The sequence below is a fragment of the Tauraco erythrolophus genome, chromosome 13 (genome assembly GCF_009769465.1).
Source record: "Tauraco erythrolophus isolate bTauEry1 chromosome 13, bTauEry1.pri, whole genome shotgun sequence".
NCBI lineage: Eukaryota > Metazoa > Chordata > Aves > Musophagiformes > Musophagidae > Tauraco > Tauraco erythrolophus.
The window spans coordinates 12,215,403-12,240,888 of NC_141477.1; the positions used below are offsets into that span (position 1 = coordinate 12,215,403).

At 49.1% G+C, this 25,486-nt stretch overlaps 1 protein-coding gene across 2 annotated transcripts in view; it reads left to right on the plus strand.

The window, feature by feature from the left end:
* Window positions 1-226: 226 nt before the first annotated feature.
* LOC104384738 (gamma-aminobutyric acid receptor subunit beta-4) overlaps window positions 227-25,486 on the plus strand; it is a 79,919-nt gene continuing 54,659 nt past the window's right edge. For both annotated transcript variants that reach the window (XM_086619402.1, XM_086619403.1), the window contains exons 1-2: window positions 227-306; window positions 4,327-4,415. In XM_086619402.1, coding sequence (XP_086475528.1) covers window positions 227-306; window positions 4,327-4,415 — 169 coding nt within the window. The remainder of the gene's footprint in view (window positions 307-4,326; window positions 4,416-25,486) is intronic.

Here is a 25,486-nt window from a genome sequence, read left to right on the forward strand (position 1 = left end):
GAAGAAACGAATTATTTGACTGGCACTGAAGGAGGGGGGGGGAAATTTTTCCCCCACATTTTTTAGTTTTTTTTCATTATTCTTTTTCTCTAGGAAATCATTAACTGGGGGGGGGTTGGTTTCTTTTTTCCCTCCCCCCCTTTTTTTGGAGGGGGATTTCAGAAGATCCATCCTTCTTTCCCCTCCCCTCCAAAGATTTTTTTTTCCATCCTTCGTCTTTGTGGAAATGTGGACATTTCAGGCAGACAGATTGAGTGGAATTGTCTCTGCTTTAGCAGCTCTTTGTCTCGCCTGCTGTGCGCAAAGGTAAGGATTGCGATCCCAGGCTGCAGGGACAGGGGGGCTGATACAGGATTTGTTTATTTATTTTGTTTGGGGTTTTCTCCATTGATCTGTATGTGAGAAAGGGGAGGGGGTCCTTTCCCCATATTGCTTCCCCTGCTGCCTGCGGTTGTTATTTCCCAGCCCGTGTCATTCCAGGGGGAGGAGGGCTGCTCATACATGAGATGTGGAGCGGGGTCTCTGCGGACGGAGCCCATCTCGCAGCCCACTTGCAGCGCGTCCCCGTCCCCCCCTCTGTAGGCAACCCGGGGGAAAATGGCAAAACGAAGCATTTTGCTGGGAACATGGTGTCCATAGGAGCCGCGAGAGTGCACGGCACTGAGCTGTGTGCACACGCACCCGGGCACGGGGCTGCCTGGGCCATGCCTGTGTCTGCACACACACGGTACACACGCACCAACGCTCGCATCTGAGCGTGCCGTGCCTGTACCACAGCCCTGGCTCTGCGGTGTGAGGGAGGCGATGCCTACGTCTGTGCCTCCACGCAGATTTATGGCATGCAACACAGCCATCCGTGGGTGTGATCCGTTCGGAGACATCCCTGCATGTGCGCATTCATCCGTGCTCGTTCAGGTGCACACACATGTGTATCGCAGCACGCCCACAGAGCACAGCACGCTTCACCTGCCTTGCCTGTAGCCATGCAAGTGTGGGCACTAATGCCCCGCATCCTCAAGCTGCAGCTATTCCTGGGGTATGCCTTGAGCACACCAAGCGATCCAAGCAACCAGAGATGCAGGCACTCATCCAGCCTGGACAAGGTGTACAGAGCACACCTGTTTGCTCCGACACAGGCATTCATCCTCTGCCTTCACACACAGGAGCAGTGTTGCCTACTCCTCCTCGCCCTCCCCTCTCACACATGTGGGCAGGTGGGTTTGTACCTCTGTGCTGACGGGGAGGGAGCCATGGCATTTCCTTGCTCAGCCATGCACACTGAGCAGTGCGTTCCCGACGCACACATGCAGGTCCCTGCACAGCCTTGCAGATCTGTATGTACAAAGATTTATGTTCCCATAGTTATAAATACGCACATGCTCAGATTCATGCCCACCTTACCCACATCATTCATGCATGGTTTCACTGTGTATGAACACATACACAGGCATTAGAGACAATGTCCAAGCAAATGTGTAAAGAGCAATGCCCACATCAAAAACCTTTGCTCAGATGTGTCCTTGCATGTATATTTATATCTGCTTACGTCCAGGACTGATATTCACCTCTAGTCTGCATGTATATCTGTGCACACCTTGGAGACATAACACTCTCCCATATGCACATGCCTTGAGCTACTCCCACACATCCCAGCCAGCAGCACGGTGCACATACATGTAGATGTCTGGCTGCAAGTGTATAGTATATGCAAAACACATGCGCGCTCACACAGAATCAGGGACATAGTATTCAAAAATTCAGTTCACAGGCTGGATGTACATGCTCCCTAAGCGGATGCAGATCCACATTTACCAGGAATAACACACGCAGCTGCTAGCCCACAGCTGGGCAAATGCACAACTTGCCTGTTCAGCGGGAAGGATGTGGCTTTTTTTGGATCAAAAGGAGCACTGAGAGGCAAGAGACTTTGCCCTTAATCACGATGCCAGTTGATGCCCTCACTGGGCCAACTTGTATCTGATGAGGAGGAAAGAGCCCCCGCATCCCTTTTGCCACTCTGCCACTTTCTGCAGGGCCCTGGCACTTTGGTTACTGTCTCTGGCTCAATTTCCTTGCCTATATTAAGGAGGTAACACTGCTTCCTGAGTTTATGTCCTGTGTGAAGCTCAACAGAACTGTCTAAATCTCTTGAGAAATACATGGTGTCTATATTATTAATATGGAAATTTATGAATATGGAAATCTATGTGCCTAGTGATGACTGTCTAGAGGTGAACAAATGCTGGTGCACACTATCAACCCACAGTAAGCATATATACATAAGCATGCTGCAAAACCTCACATACCTGCATAGAAATCCACAGGTGCAAGAGGACCTCACAAGCCTAGACACAATGTTGTGAAAACATCCACCTGTGCACACGTCTCTGGCCTTTTTACAGTGAATGAAGCAATGCAATGTAGAGCTGCACCTCTGTAAGGTGCCCGCTCAGGAGCACAGCTCAGACACTTCGCTGCCCCCCCAGCCCAAGTGCTGAAAGGTTTGTCCGTGCACCAAAGCTGGGCCTGGGAAGCGTGCTGGCTCACATTCACACGTTCCTGTTCGGCTGAGAAATCTCTGCATATACACAGCCTCTGCATCCAGAGCCTTAACGCATGCCCAGACTCCCCAGTGGTCCCACATGCCTCCACCCACACCTATGCCGAGTCTGGGCACCTGGGAACCCAGACTCAGGCACCCACAAACACCTATTTCTGTGCTCCTGGATAAAATGTGTCCACAGCCCAAAGTCTCGTCATAACCTGATGGAGCAAGATGTGCACCCACAGACACCTCCACGCAGACCTGGCTGCGGCCACACACACACACATTTGTGCACGTTACGCAGCTGTACCCTTGAGCTCCAGCGCTTTCATGTGTCTGTGTGCACAGGCAGAGAGCCCGTAAATCCTCTGTAAGGTCTGGAGAGCACGCGTCTCCGTGTCCATGTCCATGTGTGTGCGCAGACACACGGACATGTCAGCGCAAACCCCGGTGCCCAGCGAGGCAGGGGCTGGCTAGCAGAGGGAGCGCAGCTTTCCAGCTGGACTTGGCTGGATGCGGGAAGCGGTGTTGACAGGGAGACATGCTGTTGTGGTGGGTGACTTCCAAGAGCAGCAGTTGTCACCAGCAGGGTCTCTATTCTCATGCAAAGCAGGGGATGAGGGTGGCACAGGGGCTGGGCTTTCAGGCAGAAAACCTATGTACCCCGCAGCACCGAATAGGCTCAATATTTTTAGCATCCTCTGCTTTCTGGTTTGCCACCATCAGTTTTGCTTTGGCTCCTGGGCTGTTATTAGAGGGAGCTCCCTTCTTGTTGAAATAGCTGGAGGAGCTGGATCAGTGTTAGGGGGAACAGCTGCTTCCCCCCACATGCAAGTCAGAGGGTTGGGAGGGAAAGGATCGCTGCCCTGGCACTGAGAGCAAAAGATGGATTCTCCTTCCCCGTCTCTGCTTTTCGATTTGCATTGCTAAGAAGTCACAGCGATGCTAAGTGACAGAAAATGAATTTTTACATGCCAAAGATCAGCCGTGTGTTGAGGCCATAGGACAAAAGGAGCGTCATTTTTACCTTTACTTCAATAATACGAAGAAATACCTGAAGTGCACTGAGAAGCAGAGGTTGCACTGGGGTGTGTGGCAGTGCAGGGTGCCTGCTGGTGGGGGACTTGTGTAGTGGGGACCTCAGTGTGTGGCAAGTCTGTGCTGTGAGGTGTGAGACCAGGAGTGAGTGCCCAGCATGGCAGGGGAAGGGGGGAGAGTCCTGCAAGAGAGGGGAAGCAGCCGCCCCTAGCGTGCCCTGGTGGAACAGAAAGGGTGATTTCTGCCTGGGAGTGGGGGGAGTGCACCCACCTATGGGCAGGGCGCAGTGAGGCACCCCCAGTGCGTCCATCGGTGGCTGGGGAGAGGGTGTGCATTGCAAGCAGTGCCGGTGTGGAGGGGGGTACCGTTCTCTGGGATGTAGGCACCAGGAAGCAGCATGGGGTGATGGAATTTGGAGTACCCAGCAGTCAGGATGAGCTGCAGAAAAGGAGACAAAATACCTGCAAAGTCTCCTGTGCCACCCCAAGGATGGCTTGGGACCCCTGGCAGCCCTGTGGGACTCGTGGGGACCGGGGGCCAAGAGCTGCACCAGGGACAGAAAATATGAGTGAGAAAGGAGAAGGGGAGGCTGTGCCCACGGCTGGGGTGTCTGCAGCACACGCAGGTGCTCTGGTGCTGTGAGGCACAAGGGATGATCTGGCAGTGCTGCCCAGATGGGACCCCCATCCTGCGGGGGCCGGTGGCACATGGGATGACGAGGACTCTCTTTTTCTGTCTTTCAGCCCATCCACTGGGAATATTTCTGTGGTGAAAGAGATTGTGGACAAACTGCTGAAGGGCTATGACGTCCGCCTCAGGCCTGACTTTGGAGGTACGGTGACGGCCAGTCGCGAGGAGCAGAGCACGGGGGCCGGCGCGTGTCTGTGCGTGGCTTGGCTGCTCGCAACACACGCAGACCTCCTGAAAAGCTCCCACCTGACTTCTCCCCCACCCAGTTTGCTAGCCCCATCTCCTTCTTGCCTCCTCCCTCGTGTTTCTCTCCTTGTTTCCCTACTCCTCTCACCAGCTCCTCTCCTCCTGCTGTAACCAATTCTGCAGACAGCTGCAGGTTGTCCACAGCGTGATGTTTCTGGGGATGTTTTGGTGGGACAGAGACACTCTGCTTTTCCTCTACTCCAAACTTTCCTCCATCAGGTCACCCTCCTCAGCTTCTATTTCCAACGTCAGATTTTTTAGCTCTTTTCCCCAGTGAGGGCTGGGGTGTCCATTGGCAAGGCTGTTGGCCAGTGTGCCAAGCTGCTCTCTCAGCAACAATATAGGATAAAATATTCCATGGGGAGCTGGAAGCATCACTGCTAATTCAGTAGGAGATGCAAGGATCTGCAACTCTTCGCTTGTGTCTTGTGAGCGAAAAGGAGAGCAGGAAGAACCTTCTCTTTGTCATCCTGGTGGAGATGAAACATGAAATAATCCTTGGGTATTGTCGTACTCCAGGGTACAGTTGAGGTCCGTTTGTTGGAGAGGAGCAGGCAGGCAGCGGAGAACCACAGCTGACCACAGGGGGAGGGGTTTTGGAGGACATCTGGCTTCAGCCTGCTGAGCTTGGCTCTTTCAGTCTTTTCTGGGCAGAGCTATTTCCTCCTCACGAGGAGATGTGTGGGACTGGGAGATCTTCAGTCTGCAGGAGGACAGGAACCCCATTGAGATGTCCTTCTCTGGACGACTGCTAGGAAGCAGATTCATGCTTGTCCTCTTCAGAGGGAGAAATGCCAGGGCCAAGTCCGTAGTGATACAAGGGAGGAGTTTTCTCCCAAAGGGCCTGATCCAGAGTTCCTTGAAGCTGGAGGTGGGACAACATGCCCACTGTTTTCATCAGGTTTTGAAGTCGCCTCAGTGTATTCCAGTTTCCCCTGACCCCACAAATGAACCCATCTCTCCCTGAAACCTCTGGTTTCCCTGCATGTCATCCAAACCTGCCCCCATCCACTCACTGCCACTTCCTCTTTGGCAGAAACTGCCCTCCTTCCCCACGCACTCTGTCCCCAACGCCCTCACCAGCACACCCTGCCCCAGGGTGAGGCAGGGGCTTTCAGGTGTCTCATGGCCCTGTGGGGTGGGGGAGATGCTCATCCCTCTCTAGTGAACAGGAGGCATCTGGGAGGTCACCTCAGTGCAGTGGGGAACACTTTGGGGAGGATTGAAATGCTCTTCAAGGAAACTGGGGTTCCCTCTCTCCCTTCTCTCCTTTGAACATTGGATTTGATTTGAAGGCTCTGCCTGGGAAACATGATATGACCCTATTAGCTGAGCAGCCCAAATCCCAGGAATTGGTGCAGTCGCATTTTATGAGAAGGAAAACTGCAGATATGACATAAAAACTGCAAGAAAACCGTCTTGTAAGCCACTGAGATGACTATGATACAGTAAAACAGTAGGTCATCTGGCTCCATGGAGGCACAAAGCAGAGGGGCGCAGCGGGGAGCCGTGGGGCTGGAGATCCAGCAGCCCAGGCCCATTTCACAGCCTGTGTGCTCTGGTGACAGGTCCCCAGGGCATCCCAGTGCCCCCTCAGGACATGGACCACCCCTTCCTTCAGCCCAGGCAAGGTGGCACAGGGCTTGGAGCAGGCAGTGCTGCTGACCCTGCCAGGTCTGTGCGGTGCGCGGGCTGGGCTCAGTGGGCGCCGTGTCCTTCCTGACTGCAAAATGGATGGTTTTGAGCAACCATTGCATTTAATTTGATTTTACTCTGAATTCCTAAAGTACAAACTGCATTTTCCCTCACTCAAGCAGAGAAATAGAAAGACGATGGTAACTCTCTTTCCTGCACTCATCTCACAGTTGCCTTTCACCCTTTCCTGCCCTTCCCTCTGCTTGTGAGTGCAAAGTTCTGGCTGGCAGCACCAGTAATGGTGCCTTTGGTGCTCATTGCGCAGGGGTGCCCTGACTCTCAGCATGTCTGGCCCCCTCCCCCTGAAGATAAGCTAATCTGGACAAAATTTCTCCTGCAGCATTTACAGATGAGGGAAGGGTGGGCTGAGAGCTGAGTCTGAAAGCTGGAAATCACGAGCATTACAAGCCCAGGGGAAAGGGGTGGAAGCTTCCTTGCACCACTGCTGTCCCCAGGGCTCACCAGTTCTCCGAGATTTTGGGCCAAATCCATTCCTAGGAGAAATCCAGTGGGATCACGCCAGGATGCATCTGACCCTTTGTGGCTTCCAGTTCACCCACATCCCTGCTGTGGAGAGAGTGACAGTAAACTGTGTGCTGCTGGAAAAGGCACATTTTGGGCAAAGTTCTGTGAGCTATGTGTGTGCAGACCTGCTGTCCCTCAGGGATGTGTGGGACTGGGCTGAAACCCAGTCCCAGCAACCCAAGGACTGGACTGTTCTCCAGGACACTGCCCCTTCAGCCCCTCTTGTGTGCCACTCCGACTGTCCTGCCACCCCTCAGCTGTCTTCCAGCTGGGCATAATGGGCATAAGCCATCTCTGCTGGAGGAGGCAATTGCTCTTCACCCACTGGTGCTCTGCCCTGGGATGAGCTGCAAATGGCTGAGACAGCATCTCGGAGGGGTGGCACGTCCTGCTTAGAGCCATCTGCCCTGGAGGAACAGCATGGGGATGTCTCAGGGCTGGCCCAGCAGTGAGAAGTGGACAGGACTGGAGCAAAGCAGAAACTGCTCCATTTCCTGTGAGTCAGGCTGAGCTGCTCCAGAGAGCACCTCTACAAGCCAGACCCTGCAGCCCTCTGCAGCCCAGGGATGAGGGCATGAGGGGCAAGATCAGAGCGGCTGATGCTGGGGAACCTTTGGGTGTAGAGACACTGGAAGAGCATTTGTGCTCCTTACCATGGTGAGTTACGTCTGACGCTTCTCAACCTTTCTCAGAGCCAGCAGTCCTGAGCTGCTCTCCTTGTCCCAGCACCCCCACCTTCCCCAGGATGTGGTGCTTCGATGGCTCCAAGTGCAACTAATGGCTCCCCAGTCCTCTTTTTTAAGAAAGAGAACTCCGACTAATGCCAAAAGGAGGACAGGCCTGCTGGGGATTGCAGTTCACTTTTTAATTTTGAGATGCCTCGTTAGCTCTGGGCCAAGCTGAGTGGCTGAGAAGCATCAGCCACTCACTCTCCTCCCCTCTCCCCCACCCCCTTGGAAATCCATTAGGCTGATGAGCAGGTCGGCTCTCAGGGGTGGTGCTGTGGCAACGAGTGTGATGTGCCCATCTGGGAGCTGGGCAGAACCGGAGGGCACACAGGAGAGAGGGAGAAAGTCGGAGCCATGTGGGAGTGATGGGAAAATGTGGGAGCAACTCCTTCAGAAAGCCATCATGGCTCAGTGGGGGCATCCGAAGAGGGTCGGGCACCAGGTGACGTGAGGTGGAGAGGGTGGTGTTGAAGGGCCAGCAGGTACGTCAGTCGTTGGGGCACAGGTGATAAACCCTTCCAGCCTGGGAAGCAATGGACAGGTCCCTCTTTCTTCTCACCCACAGTGCCCCAAGCCCTGGAGTAGCATGTCAGGTTGCAGAGATGTGGGACAGTGGCAGAGTGGGACATGTAGGGACCACAAAGCCCAGTTTTCATAGGCTGAGCAAGGAGATGGCCTGGGGTCATTGCAAAGTGGGTCTAAGGAGTTTGGCCAGGATTATGGTGGGGATCTGGAACAGCCTTGGAGGAGGGATCTGCAGAGAAGGAGGGAGATCCAGCCAGGGCCCTTGATCTGCTGAAGAGGGAAGTCTCTGTCCTGGTACTGCAAGATCAGCAATGATGTAGAGCGAGGTCTTGAGGCAGGGTGTGCTGGGCAGCCCGCTCAGCTCTGGAGCAGAAGGACAGCGTACCTCATAGGGAGATCAAATTGCAGGAGAATATCATCCAGCTGGCCCTGGCCTGAGGACTGGACTGTATGGGGGTAGTGTGCGGTGGGTACGTTACAAGCCAGACCACAGTAAGGCAAGCAGGATGTCATGATTTAGGACTGGATGAGCAGAGGATGCTGCAGATCAGGTCTGGGAAGCATTGCAGGGTCACGGGTTGGGGAGACAGGGAGCTTTCAGAGCAGCACCCTGGTTCTTGTAAGTGCTCTTAGGCAGTCACTTTCAGAAACTTTAGTTCTATAGAAAATAAAAAAAAGGAAAGAAAAAAAAGAAAGCAAATGAAGACTGTATTGCCCCAGGGTAGAGAAGGCAATGAAGGAATGGCAGGAGGATCCCACTTGCGCTCAGTGACTCAGCTGCTCACTGTTGGTGCAACGTTTCCAGCCCAAAACTTTGCAAGAGTTTCAAGCAGATAGCTCTGCTTCCTGGGAGTGGATGGAAAGGAGATCCTTTATGGTTTCCCAGCATCACTTACAGATCTATTAGCCCAAAGAAAGGTAAGGGCATTCTCTGCACCTTGCCCCAGCTGACCTAGAGTGCAGGGTTTCTAGGGTTTCTCCTGGGTGGTGTGCACAGTGTCTGCAAATGCTTGGTGAGAAGGAATGACTGGGAAGCCCTCAGAATTACACAGTAAATCCTATGTTTCCACGCCTATGGATCCAGCAGCTTTCCCTGCCCCATTTTTAATTCAAACTTCCCTAAGGAGAATTAACACTTAATGGGTCTTGAATTGAAATGAGCCTGTGTCCTGCTCCTCATCTGCTCCATGACATGGACCTGGCTTCCCAGCTCTCATCACCCTCCCCCAGTCTTACCTCTCTCCTTTGACACCCAGACCCGTCCTTAGTTGACACCCAGACCTCCTTTCCCTCTCCTGCCTCTCCTCCCCTCAGCCCTTCTCTGGTCCATCATACCTGCACTATCTGAGGGACTCAGCCTGCCCCCATGTCCTGCTTGTTCCCCACTGTTTCTTCTTTAAAGGACACTCCAAATTCAGTGGATCTGAGGATGAGATGTCCTGTGTAACGGCATCACTTGAAACCCAGAATTATAAAAATAAATGATTGCTGATGCATAAAGTGTTGCAGTGAAGCATCATCAGTAGTTCAGGGCTCTGAAACTGGTGGGGCTGGCAGGCTGAGCGGCTGCTTGGCTGGCACGAATGCAGCAGGAGGCAGAGGGGGGCCCAAGCCCTGGCCCACCAGCCCTGTGTGGCTGGGAAGCAGCTGGCCTTAGTGGTCCTGTACTGGAAGGAATGTGAATTTGGTTTCTTACGTAGCCAAGGCTGGTGGTATTGCACATTGTTAAGACTTTCTGAAAATGTCTCTGTTTTCCACTGCGTATAAGGTTCAGCCACAGCAGATGTGTTTTTTCCATGCAGCTAGCTTGCTCTGACTTTTCGAAGGAGGGGGGAAATTTTAGGCAAAATGATTCAGACGTTTCTGAGAACAAGCTGAGGCATGTACGTGCTGGGTTTTTTTCCTCTCCTAAAATGTTGGGGGGTGAAACTGGCAGCGTCCCCAGCAGGGCTGGCCCAGGTGCACATAGCAGGCAGGTGCCTGGGGCTGCCAGTGGCTTGACTGACACAAGCCCCGTGGCCCCACAGTCTCCGGTGCCAGTGCAGCATCCCGGGGTGCTGGTGCTGCTGCAGGAGGGCCCAGGTGTGGGGCTGGGAAGGGGGCAGACTGGCAGGGGGGTGGGTGCTGGTCCTGGGCTGCCTTTCCGAGGGGCAGTAGGAGCTGGAAACCTACCTTTCTAGGGCTTAATCTGTAGCTTTCCATCTCTCTTCCCCTCCATTCTTGTGGCAAAAATGTTTAAATCTCAGAGCAGCCAGATTCATTTTTCCCTACGCTTCTGAGATACCTTGAGCCAATTCTTTTGCACGCTTTGGGGCAGGAATTGAGACTCGGCAGGAAGGCATTCCTCCCACCAGAGCCATCTCCTTCACCAGCTGATGGAGAAATTGCCCAAAGCTGGACACGGGGTTAACCTGATATGCTGTACTTCACAGAGCCTTACTGCAGCAGGAAATAGCACCTTTCCTTCCCTAAACCCCAGCAGGCAGAAGGAGCAGCTCTGAATCCAAAAGCAGAGGGGTGGATATGGATCAGACCGAGGAAAGGAGTGAATTGAGGAAGGAGAGGCAGGACCTGTCTGGAGAAGTCTGCAAATCCCAGTGTCACCTGGGGCCAAAGAAGAGGTGGTTATACCACCAGGGCTGCCCATAATCTCACTTTCCTTCCTGAGAAAAGGATGTCAAGAAAAGGATGTTCTTGGTTAGTAAAACTGGCTACAGCTGTGCAGTCCTCACTTCCTCCCCCATTTATGTGACTTCTGGCTTCAGACCATGGGTCACATCCTCTCTAGGGCTAATCCAGAAGGAAGATGACAATCTCCTGCTGTTGTGTCTTACTTCATTAACTGAAGTGGCAGGAAATGAAAGGATCCTATTGGGACATATGTGGATGTTAACACATTGCCACATGATGGAATTTCTATTTTTTTCACTTTGCTCTTTTTATAGGAAATACATGCTGTGAAAAGGACTTGAAGTCTGTAAAGTCAGACACTCAGGACTTCAGAGAAGCCAGAATTGGGGTTTCTCCCTGGATCTATATTTGGTTCCCTTGTGAAGGTGCATCAGGAGACAAGATCCAACAGTTGCTTCCTCCTGAGCACCTCTGCATAGCACACAAGGGATGCCATTTTCACATGGAGCTGGTCTTTCTTGTTCCCTTCCTTCAAGAGGGAGACAGGCTGGGAGCGTGACAGTGGGGATCAGTTGAGGTGGTCATGGGAGGTGATTAGGACAGTGTCCTGATTTCTCAGATAGAATCATAGAATCAATTTTCTGTTCAGAGAAGCCACCTTCCTAAATTAAGCTGCATTTTTAAGAAGACTGAAGCACCCAATTCGGTGAGAACAAAGTTGATTAGATGCTTTGTTTTAGTATCTAGCCAGCTGTGATATGCAGGTGTCCATAGTTCTCAAGGACTTTTCAATTTGTGTTTACTAACGACTCAGATGTCCAAGAACCTGAGGGGAGTGCGGTCAGGAAGATTGGCACCAAATTGACAAATGGGTACTCCATGCCATGTAAAGTCATGCTCACTATAAACTGGAAAGATTTTTGGGGACAGTCTCTCGGCTTTCTCTTTCACTTTTTCCGCTCTCTTCCTCAATGGCCACTGTACCTGGAGGGTCTCACTTGTCCTTCCACTCCTGAAGCTTACTTTCTCTCTTCCGGGATTGCATTTTCGTGACTTTCTTGCTCTGGGATGGCTAGCTGGGAGTGGGCTGGATGTTGGCCAAGGGGTGGTGAGCAGCTGCACCGTGCATCACTTGTCTGTATATACCATTATTGTTATCATTATCATTTTTCTTTTTTAAAAAAAAATATTTCAATTATTAAATGGTTCTTATCTCAACCCACAAGTCTTCCTTCATTTTCCCGATTCCCTTTCTCAAGTAGGGACGGGTCATTGAGTAATAGAACAGCTAGCTATCGTTTAGCCACGGATACAGGCTAAATGTAGACACAAAGGTTGAGCCAGACTGGAATGAGATGCACGTCCGATGCAAAGCCTGAGACTGAGCAGGTGAAGACCATCTTGAACTCATGCTTTCTTGACTACTCTGTATTCAGACCCGCTCACAATAGAGAGTTAGTTATTTTTATGACTGTTGTCAAGCACACCAGTACAGCATGAATATGTTCACACCTCCGCTCCAAGGAGTCAGATATCCCCTGCTGTGGGGTGCCCAGCCAAAACACCTGATTTTCCAGAATACTTAGCAGCATTGTAGTCAGCACACTGCATGCTCGAAGCACAGCTCCTATAGATTTCAGCCACAGCTGTGAGCGCTCAGCCCTAGTGCCCCAAGAGAGAGACACACAGAGTTCACAAAAATCTGTGAGGTTTAGGTGACTTCCATAGGAAGGATCATGTAGGAACCCCTGTGACACATCTAGTCCTAGACAACAGGACTCAGTTACACGAACATCTTCTTTCCTTTCCTGGAGGCTTCCCCCTCACTCACTGCATGGCTATCAGCTTCTTCAGCAAATCAGGCAGGGACCCCACTGTGAGCACTATCCTCTGGTATACAATCCTGCATCATCCTCAGAGCAAATCCATCCTCTATCAAACAAGGAAAAGGAATGAACAAGGATCCTGTGGACTGTTCAATTAAGAAGTGGCTCTGTAACATCCATTCAGCAGTGGGCATCCTTCCACCTAACTTTCATCCATTTTGTTTTCTCACACGTTTCTTTTTGAGTGCAATAATACTTTAGGATATTAGACCAGTCCCTTCCTCTAGTCTAATTGAGCTTGAGAACTTCTTGCTGCATGTTGAACATACTTGTGCATTCATCTTTAGCCGACAAGATCCTTATTATCCTCCTTCAGAGGCAGGAAGCTCTGACGCAGAATAGTGGACAGAGTTTTGGGTGGCATGATGAAAACAGCAATGACAATGACTTCCCCTGAGTCTCAGCCTAGAGCCAAGTTGGACCTGGGTTTCTGAGCAATCTATGTGCCTGCTCTATAGCTGTGCTCGGTAGTACCAAGCACTGTTTTCTGGATTTGGTATCTGGTGGAGGACAGAAAGTCTTGCTGTCATCCATAGAATTATAGAATCATAGAGTCATTTAGGTTGGAAAAGACCCTTAAGATCATCTGGTTCAACCATAAACCTAACACTGCCAAGTCCACCACTAAACCATGGCCCTAAGTGCCACATCTACATGTCTTTTAAATACGTCCAGGGATGATGACTAAGCTGCTTCCCTGGGCAGCCTGTTCCAATGCTTGTCAACCCTTTCAGTGAAGAAATTTTTCCTAACAGCCAGTCTAAACTTCCCCTGGTGCAACTTGAGGCCATTTCCTCTCGTCCTATCACTTGTTACTTGGGAAAAGAGACCGACACTCACCTCACTACAAACTTTCTTCAGGTGGTTGTAGAGAGTGATAAGGTCTCCCTGAGCCTCCTTTTCTCCAGACTAAACCACCCCAGTTCCTTCAGCTTCTCCTCGTAAGACTTGTGCTCCAGACCCTTCACCAGCTTCATTGTTCTTTGGACATGGTCCAACACCTCGGTGTCTTGTAGCAAGGGGCCCAAAACCAAACACAATATTAAGCCAGTATACTTTCACAGGAACTGGAGGAGATGTTGGTTCTCATGGTTTTGTCAAAGTTCATATGGGATAATCGCATCCAGTCGCCCTCCTCCTTCCTTCTCACCCTTGGCTGGTGCAGTCTTTCCCTGCAGCTCTGCTCAGCCCCTGACACAGACGCTTTCTAGCGCTGCTGGAGCTAGTCCATGGTAGTGCACTGTGGCTATCCAGGGGCTCTGAGATATCTCCCTGAAAGAAAGAAGTCATCATCGTTTTAACAAAGCATTTATTCCATGAATTTTGCTTCTTTTCTTAGTCATAGATTTATTGTGACTGAATACAATGCATTCAAGTTATTGATTAGTAGAATAATTCCAATACTTCTTGATTAATTAACTGATCAAAAGCAGATTGTTGTTTATAGCCAGTCTGGAGGATGTTTGTCATCTCACCTGCACCCATCTTCCTCCTTGACTAATACCTACATAACACTCACCATTTCAGAGATTGTTCCTGCCGCTAAACTTGCCTTTGAGGGACTGCCACTGAAAGCAAAATGTAAAAAGAGTGTAATACCAATCAGTACAAGTCCTTTTGATTACTCAAAATATATTTCCACAGTCCTAGAGCTGTTCATCTGAGTAGCTTTACAGATCTGCATTGTTCATTTCCTAAGACTCCCAATATCCTAGTTAGGCAGAAAAATGTTTTTAACCCACGTAGCATAAAACAGGAAAGCCGAGGAATATGCTGTGGTTTTACTGCTAAATGAAAGACAGCCTGTGTGTGCATGTCACTTTTCTCACCTATGTCTGGTTCAAAGAAAAAAAAGTTGGAGGCTACTGAAGTGTCAGGCTGAACTGATGTAAGACGGTTCTGCAGTGGTAGTGACAGCATTTGGTGCGGAAGTCTGCAGGATCCATTCTTGCAGATAGCCCTCGGTGAGGTTTGTTAAGTGTCTATTTATATCTTGATATTTCATGTGAAATATCATGCACTTGTTAAAGCACGACTAGAAACATGGACAAGACAAACGATGTGCTTAATGATGGCATAGAGCCCATTAAAGGAATTCACATCACATACGTGAGAAAGAGAAATGTTGATGGTGGAGGCCTACAGCACGAACAGATCGGTCACATACACAGATATTCTGGAGATCCAGTGATTGAACCTGTTTCCGTTAAATGTAAAGAAACAGAGCTCTTCGACAGCCCTTCCTCCCAGGCTGTAGGAGCATCACTGTTCGCTTTGATCAGGGTATGAATTTCAGGCTGGTTTGGGGAACACTGATCATGCAGTTCCTATAGGCTATTCTTCTGGTTTTGTCATTTATCCTTGGTTCTGTGTCAGAGCTAAAAACTCATTTTCTTCTCTCATCTTTTCCCCCTCTCTTCCTGTTTCTCCTGCTCTTTGCAGTTCTGTAGTAATAGCGCTGTTCAGTGATTGTGCACTTAACAGATGTCTGTGCTTGTGACAGGAGTGAGCCTCAGCCAAACCTACCACAGCTAGAATTTCCCTCCCCAGACCTCAGGAACTCTTAGTTTAAGGCTGGGATGGCTCTGAGTAAAAAAAAGGCCTCTGTAAAATTACATCTTGTTGTTCCATATTTATTCTTCCTCAGTGGTTTCCATGTCAAATTTGCTCAGTTTACCAGTCAAACCAAGATGTTTTTACCTGCCAGCTCAGCCTGGGCTCTGGAAATCAAGCTGTGCTCTCTCTGCTCTGGACATCATCTCCAGCCAAAAAGGATTCTTGAATCAGGGCTGAGCTGGATGTGATTTTGATTATGCACAAATATAATTTGTTCTCAGGTGGTATTACAGGCTCTGCGTAACACATAGCAGCAAGGCTCCAGTGCTGTACAAACATTGACTAACAAATTTTTCCACTACTTATGGGATGATGGGCCACCTCTAGGTCCATTTTGTACCTAGGGGACACTAAGAGATGGCAGCTTGTTGGGGATGACACGGAAAACCCGTGGCAGCGCAAGGAGTAGCACTGGGAAGATCTGCTTCCTGCTATTGTTCTTTATCCATGAAAACAGACCCGAGCACCTTCAGTGCTCTGGTCCACTGTTTGGTCACTAAACTGTGACCTTTGCTTCGACTGCTGTAGCCTGTGAAATCCCCAAAGGGAACAGGCAGGTGAAACAACTTCTTGCTGCAGAGAAATGGAAGGGGTATAGCCATAGGAAAGGCTCTTGCATGCAATGTGCATTAATTTTGTTTGCAAATAGTCCTCTTCTGATGGATGGAGCAGGAGGGCGTTCCACACTGTCCTTTTCAGAAAAATAGAAGTCGTGAAAATTTCATCATTGGATGAATATTTAAAAAAATTATATGTGGCAGATATATATATTCACTGCATATCATATGTCATATAGAAGAAAAAGTGGGAAGGGTGTCCTGGCTATTGCACTAGTTCCAACCTTCACTCTTCTTGTGTTTCTGTAATGAACCTCACTACGGGCTGTCAGCAAGAAGGGACACCATAGCGTTCCCTGTCCCAGTGTGAGACTTCGCTCTCTGAGCCCACAGGTTCTTTTCAGCCACTAAAAGCCATGGTAGGCTCTTATCTGCTATGCAGACCAACCCCTACCAAGAGCAATGACCCAGAAGTAGTATGCCTTACTTGGTTCCTATGACAGTTTATCATCCTATGCTTGCATTTGGGGCCAAGGCTCGTCAGTCAGATGAGAAGTGAGAACACCAAACCACCCCTTCTCCTTCCACAGGTTAAACAGCAGCTGTGCCACAGGACCAGGGCGGACTCTCTGATCTTTCCAAACACATTTTCTCAGCCACCAGGCAGCTTCCTGGTGGTTTTTTTTTGCTTTTCTCTTACACACTGGCCACCACAAGTCAATCCACCTGCAGGCTTCTTTCTTTAAGGAGCTTTGTGTTAGTAACACCACAGCAGATGACTCCTCCAGGTTGGGGGAATCTTGTGCCATCAGAAAGGCCAGGTTCAGGGGCTGCACCAGGCCGTTCAACAGGGAATGCGTGAAGAAGGGGGCTCCCCATTGCAGATGGCAAAGCTCTGGGTGTAACATCAGAAGCTGTCACACCAGGAGTGCAGGCCACTCAGGTGGTGGGAGCTTACTAGTGGGAGATCACTGGTTGAACATTGTCACCTGAAGAAGGAAATCTCCTGCAGCTGGGGAGAAGGTCTGCAGGAAAGCCTAGTCTGCTGGCCTCTGAGGAAGGGTCTCAGCTTGGTAGGAAATTTTTGGAAGTGAGGAAGAGACTTGGGTATGAGCTGAATTTTTCTTCTTATCTTTCTTAGCAAAAATAGAACATTCATCACAAGTTCCCCTGCATGTTTTTCTTCTCTACTGCACACTAGCTCCTTGCTAGTATTTGAAGCTAGAGAAAAAAATTGGTGAGTACTCAAATTAATACTGTGTGATTATGATGTTGATGAATTGCTGGAAATGAATATATATGTAAAAGCTCTGCAAGATTTGCTCATCCATGCATTCTGATTGAAAGCAATTATTTTGGTGAAGAAATGGCAGTTAGCTCTATCTTTTAATAAGAGGTGCTGAGATAAAAGACAACCTGGTAAATTTTGTCCTGAATTGCCAGGACACTTTTTCTGAAATGATGGAAACCCCAGCACAGGAGTCAATCTTTCAAAAGTGACCAACTTGCAAACTTGAATACTTCTTCCTACAAAACTCTTGCAATTCTCAGTCATCACTGAATTTTGTAAGATTTTCTCTGTCTTGAGACTGTGGAGAAAAATCAGAACAACCTGAACGAGACGCATCCAGAGGTTGTGTCTCAGAAGAGAGGCTCAGAAACTGGGAGATGTAAACATGTAATCCCATGCATAACATTTGGAAAGGAGGAGGGTTGTTTGTGTGTGTGCTTTGCTTCTCATGATTTCTAACTCGGATTCATGATTTTAATGTGAATGTTATGATGTTTTCAGCCTTGACTCACTCCTTTTCTTCAATACTTGCACTGTAAATTGTCCTGACTGTAACTGAGCGTAAGCCTTGGGCACCGTTTGACCCCAAAGCTCTGCCTCCGAGCTGAGCCAAAGGGGCATATGCCCTTTGTGGGGTAAGGAAAGGACAGGGTGTGTGGTATGGAGAGGTGGTGGTGGGAGCCTTCTGAAGTCAGCATTAACACAACCCTGATAGCAGACTCTATAGGGAGGATTAAGATGGGCACCAGAAAAGGGCTGTGTCTCTACAAAGGACTTGATAGAGGTAACAAGAAAGGAGTGACCTCTCCCTTGGAGACCCCAGCCATTGACTTTGTGCTATGTTGGAGGATGAAGGACCATGTCCAGTACCACCAAAAACTCATCTTGTGGAGGTATGGCAAGGGGGCCACAGCAGGGCTGTCTCCTGATGCTCCTAGATGTCTCCACCCTGATTTCTCTATTTGTGCAAGTTTGGTGTGTCCTGACCTGGCCATTTTGTATCTTTTCGTTTTTCCACCCATGCTGTGCGTGTCCAACTGGATTCAATCCAGGAGTTAGATGCTGTGGTATCCTTTAAAGACAGGAGTCCATAAACAGTGATGAGGAGGTGTGACTAACTCATTAAAAATTGAAAACAGGGAAAAAAGGAAAACACCTTCTTGTTGTCACTTTGATAAAAATTACAAGTCCAGATATTTTGTTGTTGTTACAAATACTTCCAAGATAGAGTAATGGATTTAATATGAACGGAGAAGCTTGTGTTAACCCATTTGAATTAATTTGGTTTGGCTCATTTTCAGATAAGGGGATTAGATGGCTCAGGATTTGGTAATGCGTGAGAGTGTTTTCCCAGACAGGTCACACTCAAGTACAGGCCAGGTCTGCAGTTGTTTGACAGATTATATTTCCAGTGCACATAAGAGAGAGGCTCTTCCATGAAGCAGATGTTTTTTGGTAATGTGCCAGAAAAGCCTGGCACTGAAATGGTGGGTTGGGACTTTTGTGCCCTGAGTGGGCAGACAAGGAGTGAGACAGACTGATGGGCAACATGGGAGAAATTTCCACAGCTGCCAGCTGATATTCAGGAAAAACTGCTAAATGGCCTCCCCTGTGTGCCACCTTGGCAGCTCCACCTCAGGTAGGTGGAGGGTCCTGTGGAGGGAGGGACCCAGGTGGTCATACCCTGTGTTAGTCCCCATCAAGTGTTGGGATGTCCCGTCCCATCCTGTCCCATGTGTAGCACCCCCTGTCACAGGCAGCTGGGGAGAGGATGGTGCTGTGGTGTCCCCAGGCAGTTTGCTGCACCACTGCCTGCTGGGCTGCTGCAGGAGGGTCGCGGTGCTGTGGGGTCCTGGCACTAGGGGTTTAGCCCTAATCCTGCTTAAAAATCTGTGTGTGTTTATGGAGCTGGCAGCACTGCATCTCGTGCAGGAATCCAGCATTTTGTGTCATAAAGAGTGCATTCTGGGCTGTGAGGGAGCCCTGGCAGAGGGTCTGCTCTGACACTGACCCGGTGAGCTGGAGACGAGGCAGGACAGGCAGCTGTCTGCACTAATGCTTGTGGTCAGTCTGCTCTGGTAGAAAGCCATAGGGATGTGGTTGAATACCCTGCTCCCTCTTGCGCATTTACCTAAGGGCTTCAAAACACTCAGCATCTGTGTACAACCCTTCCTGAAGATCTGCCCTCTCTGTGTGCCTTAGAAAGCAGGGGAAGAGGCGGTGGGCTAGGAAACGAGGAGCAGCAGGGTGCCGGAGACTCCTGAGCCTACCCGAGCTGGGGCAGCAGTGGCTCTGGGAGCAGGAGGGTGCTGATGGCTCTGGCAGTGCAGATGTGTGCCCAGGCTGGCTGAGAGGAGATGGAGCAAACGTGAACTCTGAGAGCCTGAATAAAATCAAAAGGGCTGGACTATTCCTGAGCCCCTCGCAGCTTCCCAGGTGGGCAGAGATATGCCCCATGGCTGCGCTGGCACGACCCACAGGGGACATGCTCTTGCCTGCCAGGATCCTGGCAGAGGTGGGAGGGAAGTCGTCTCAGGTGGAGAAATGCGGAGGTGGCTGATCAGCATGGGTCTGATGCTTCACATTGCTGCTGGGGAAAAAAAATACCTGGCTTGTGTCGATCTGCTGTCAGTCTACAAAAATATATGCCTGCTCGGGAAGCCCTGTTGCCCTCCTGCTACTAGTCTTGGTGGAGAGTAAGAGCTGAAGGGACCTCGGGTGCTCAGTGCCTCCTGTTTTTCCCAGGGTGAGCTCGGTGTAACCACAGGGAAATGCAAGGTTCCACAGAAGTGCCCTGCTCTGCAGGGAGGGACGTGAAAGAAAACACAAAGCATGTGCCCTGCAGACTGCAAAGCCAGGGAGCTGGTCTGGGGGTGGCCCTGGAGGACACCAGGAGGGATGTCCCTGGAAGGGGAGGCCTGGGGGACAATCCTTGCTCTGGCAGCATCGTGCAGCAGGACGTCACGGCATTGCCTTCACCTCCTGATGGTCACATTTGGATCTACCCTCTGCATCTGCTCTGCTCCCACAAACAAACTGATGGCTGTGGCAGCCCTGCAAAGTGAACTACCTGCAGTCTGAGCTGGCTGTTGCCTACTTTAAGGGATGCTGGGAATTGATGTTCTTGATGAAGTTACTCTTAAAGAGTTTTTTAAAGAGTGATTGCTTGGGACCCACTTGTTGGTGCCAGGCTGGTAATGATCAAGTCTGGTAACGTGATGCAGTTGTGTGTGTCTGTAAATGAGAGCAAATATGCAGTCTGACAAACCTGGAAACTTATTTTCCCCTTACTTTGTTGTAACCTTACCAAGTGTGCATCACCCAGGCAAGATATATGCGTATGGAAGGCTTTGAAAGACTGTCGTCATCACTGAGAAGAAACAGCTTTAAAAATCTGTCTCCTTAACGTTGACCTAGGCCACTCCCAAGAACAGATTGTATTCTGAGTAGTTGGTCCTAATGCTGAAAGCCCTGTGTGTGTGTGTGTGTACTGGTGCTTTGCTGAGCTGAAAAGATGAGTAGTACAGATGCTGTAAGGGTTGGTGTCTACTCTCTTGTTCCATTTTTAAGTCTGTACATTTGAGACCTTGTTTTTACTCAGCTTGGGTAGCTGTCTACCAAAATCTTTTAAAATCAACCTTGATTTAGCTTCCTGTGTAATCCTGCAATACCTCCAGGACTACGTTTACACTGGTTTTGCAACCAGTTGATTGTTCTCTCTCACTTCCAAATTTCCGTGGGATATTTGCAATATCCCATTCTAATACCTACTAATCCATTAAAAATACCCATGAGATAGATTAGGTAATCCACTGTGCCTCACAGATTGTACTCCTTAGCTCTCTGCTTTCCCTAAAACAGTCACAGAACAAGTGTTACATCTGCATTGGGAAACCATTGTTCCTCCAAAAGGATCCGTCAGCATTGGCTCACAAGAAGGCACAGCTTGCTTGAGAAAATCCTCTTTATCTAGTCAGATCTGCAGGTACAGCTTCATTTCATGATATGCTGGAACTGTGGCTGCCATTATCAAAGTTAACCTGTGTGTTTGCAAAGAGCGTCACAGGATAGCAGGACTTGAGTGGCCAATTCTGCCTGCCCTGTAACTGCTGTGTCTCTTGGCTCCTTGCTCCTCTCATCAAGCTCTCCCTAAAGAAGTGTGGTAAAGTGCAGGAAACCTCTCAGGCAGAAGAAACTGTTTTCTTCCAGACCTGCTTGGAGACTAACTGCAATCTCCATGAGAATCAGTGGTGGTGGATACTCCTCCTGCCCCTGTAGAACAACAAATACGCGGGCAAGTAGCCAGCATTGACAGCCTCAGATATTCTGGAGACCGGGACCCTGTTTTTCAGCTCCAAAATACCATGCTCGCTTCATATGGAGGAGATTCCTTAGCAGCATCAAGTCCCTCACACTCCCTGGTTCCCCACAGACAAGAAGGAAATGTCGTATTTGCTGACTTGACCATCTCTTTCCAGTAATGTGCAACAGTGGCCAAAACGTAATATCATAGTATGCTTTGCTCTTTTAAATCCAATGAATGCCATGAAGTGACCTGCTAAGAGTAGGGGGAAAGCTTTGATATCAGCCTCAGAATGTGTTTGTTCCTGGCTGTTGTGCTGAGCCTGGCAAGCTTAGTGCACAGCATTGCCTGTGGGTGGGGGATGGTAAATTAGAGATGCTGGATGAAAGTGATTCCCAAAACATTTCTGCTTCTATGATACATGGTCAACTTTTGCTCCTGAAGCAATGTTAACACTCCTTGAATTTGTGCTTGAAGCTGTAGCTAAGCTAAAAAAATAGGTAAAGGAACAGAAATACTAACATTAGGAAACTTCTTTGTGATTTGGCTTGAGTAGCCTGCTGGGATGGCATCTTTTATGCATTTGCCTATTAACTGATGTAGCAGAGCCTCAGTCTTGATCTGTGAGCACAGCTATTATGCACACAGCAATTTGTGAACTACTCTTACAGTCCTCCTGTATGGAGCATTTCTGTTCTCCCTGTCCTGGGGAGCAGGTATAGATTCCTCCACAGTGAATTTGAGCGTCTTGATAGTAAGCTGGCGTCTGAATTATCTTTTGGCTGGATTTAAAAAGCCATGGCCCAGGACTAATTAGTCCACCAGCTGAAAATTATTCAAGGGTATCTGTTTTGGGAGGGACAGAGTGGGATTTCTTAAGAAATTGTACGGTTGCATCCAGGCAGCAGCAACTCAGCTAGCAACAAGACTCGGTCTGAATGTGCCGCCTTCTGCATCTCCGATTACCTGGGAGCTCTTGCCTCCTAACTAACCATGTCTGTCAGCCCTTGTATAACCAGCTCATAGCTGGATGTAGCAGTGACGCGGGTCATGGTTTTAAGTTGTAAACATAAAGTCAGGGTGCCCTGAGGTTCAGCGCTGTGAACAAAGCAGAGGCAGCGGCTCAGGCAAACCATTTTCTGCAGAAAGAGCAAGTAGATACTGAACAGTTCTCTCTTGTTCAGGAAAGCAGGAATAAGGCTGAAGGAAAAAGTCCTGGGAGTGAAATTACAGTCTGTGTGCTGGTCACGCCTTTGGCAAGCCTGGGAATATCCTAACTGCTGATCCTGTTTGGTGTGGGGGTCATTGAAAATGCGAGTAAGGCACTGCAGTCCTGTAGCTACATGTATCAGCAAACCTTGTTCCCTTCATGCCTGCCTATATCGCCCTGCACTTGCAGAAACAGTTCTGCCAGACAGTGCAGGGCAACCTTGTCTGGGAGTCACTGTTTCTGGGCTCTAGTGCCACTGCTGTCCTCCTACTCTGGAGAGCTGGGGATGAGGAGCCATGTTTCGCATGGGCAGAGTCTTTATGCCTGTGGGTACTTACCATTGCAGGGTAAGGCACAGACCTGTTCTGTAGTTAAGTTTAGTGGCTGAAACCTCTACTTTTCTCTGGTTGGCTTTGTTTACTCAGCAGAAGACCTTAAAACAGCTTTCCTGCTGCTGCAGGGATCTCCGAGAGTGGTGATGCCATGGGCAGTGTGCAAGCAGGGAACGCTGGGGCTCATGCACAAAGCTGTCTTGAGTAATCTTCTCTCTTGTCCAAAAGAGACAATGCTGTACTCCCTCTTCCTGCGTGCATGATGCGCCCTAATGGCAAGAGCTAGGCCACCCTTTCACATCTCTACCCTCCTACACAAGTGAGCAGCTCCCAGAATGGGTGCAGGGGGTTTGGAGAGGCTTCTGTGATTTTTATAAGAATGCTGTACATAGGCGGTGGCATTTTTCTTTTTTCTCTGTACTGGTGACATGTCATCTTTGCTTCAGTGGCTGATTTCTGGATACCATGCTTTAAAATAGAGATGTAGACAAATTGGCAAAAGGCCAGAGGAGAGCAGCACTAATTGTCAGAGCTTTAGAAAACATGACCTCTGAGGAAAAATTGAAGAAATCAGGTGCATTTAATCTAGCCAAGACAGTATTGGTGGGGGAGGGAGAGGGATGTAATGGTTTCTCAGTACATAAAAGCTGTTGTTAAGGAAGAATAATGGATTTATTCTTTCACTATCATTGAGGGGAAATGATGAGACAAAACTACATTTACACTGCAGTTTATTAGGGATATTTAGGAAAAGCTTTCAGTGCAGTGAAATGCAGGAAGAGATTGTCCAGGGGAGCTGTGGGATTTGTGACACTGGTGGTTTAAAGAAACTCTGGTCTACTTCCATGAAAGATATGGCCTGTGCAACTTCCCAAGTTGCCTGTTAGTGCCTTTGTTCCTGAAGTCTATGCTGAAGGGAAAGTTTGAGGCTGATGCCTGACCCTTACCAATCACAAGCCTTGGCTCTGCCAGCATTGCCAAGTTCACATGGTCAGAAATGCATGAACCAAACTCCTGAAAGCGTTGGCTGTAATTCTTAAAAATGGTGTGATTTCGGTGGATGATAACATAAAGTAAGCTCTGTTTATCTGCCCACTGGTTTTGTGTCTCTCTGGCAATGTCTGTATTGCAGTTGGAGATTTGATGGCAGAGAAATCCAAGCTTGCTCTAGTCTAACTTTCTTGGGTAGGAGTGAAGAGAGAGCAACTTGGACCTTAGTACAGGGAAGTTGTCCAAGCAAGTATCCACTTTCTGGAGACCTGTTACACTGAATTTTGTGGTCTTGTCTTCACATGTCTCTGCAGCTGAGGTACCAGGCTGAGATCTGGAAGAGATGTCCTGATCCAGGCTGCCATCACAGCAGCAGGTAGACACAGGCTTAGAAACACGACCCTTCCTTTGCAGTCATGCCACAGGAATTACTTCTGTAGCAACATGACTCTAGGTTCTGGAGCTTTTAAGCATTATAAAATAAAATGTGAAAGTAATAACTGATTGCTGGGAAAACATTGCGGATTAGCACAACTTGTTCTCTACCTTGACTGTTTTCATATTTGACAAGTATCACTTGCAAAAAAAGGGCAGGTTTTATTATAACTCTTTTGTCTGCTTCCCTTCCAACTTCCCGAGTGCATTTTTTCACAGGCACCAAACTACTTTCAAGAGAAAATGTTGGTGATTTCTCCAGTGGTGGTGAGAAACGGAGACGTACGAGGGTGCTGTTCACTGATGAAAGTGGCAGAATTTCTCACACTCCTTTACTCGTGATCTTGCCTACAAAACTTTTCTAGGCATAAGCTTTTCCTTTAAGGAGAGAAGGTCTAGTTTTTTGCACCCATTGGCAAGGTACAGATAAAAGCATGGACCTTTAATTCAGGTTTGCTTCACTTGCCTTGTCTCAGATCCACAAATACAGAGTTCTGCCTCCTTGGACAAATTTGCAGATGACGTTATCCTGTATTTTAAATACCCTACTTTTGTATCCCTCTTGCCTGAAGCTATTAACATTGGCAGAATTCATGTCCTTTGTTTATTTTGTGTACTACTTACAGCCAGAACGTTGGACACCAGCTGGTCTAGTTTTCTGTTGGGCTGCAGTAAGAGGTAGAACATGCTTTTCTTGTTGGCTGTGTACATGCTGAGAGCCAGTCTTCAAAAGAGGCATGGAGAGGGCGAAATGGCTCCCCTGTGGTCAAGCTATAAGAGCAGGTCCAGCAAAGGCAGGACTTTGCATACCTTCATCTTTGGAGTGTTTGTATGACAATCACATGCTTCTCCCTGTGGGTTGATGGGTACACACCACAGGGGTTACAACTGGGCAGTGGGGCCTCCCACTTGCCATGATAGGTGGGGTGTAGAGGTCTTGGCAGTGCACAGAGTGGCCAAGAGGAACGTTGCTGACTGTGCACAGGAGCTGGGTGCAGCTGAGCCTAGGCTGGCAGGGAGCAGCGTGGCTGATCTCCGCTCTGGCATTCGTCTTGGAGCTGGGAGTCAGGAGGTCTGGATCTTATCCATGGCTCTGACACTGAGTCACTGCATGACCTCAGGCGCTCAGATACCATGGTGATGAACACAGCACAAATGTCTAGACAGATAGATTAGATTGGATAGACTCTGTATTTGACAAATATTTGTATATCACCACTGTCAGTGCTCCCCTGCTATAACC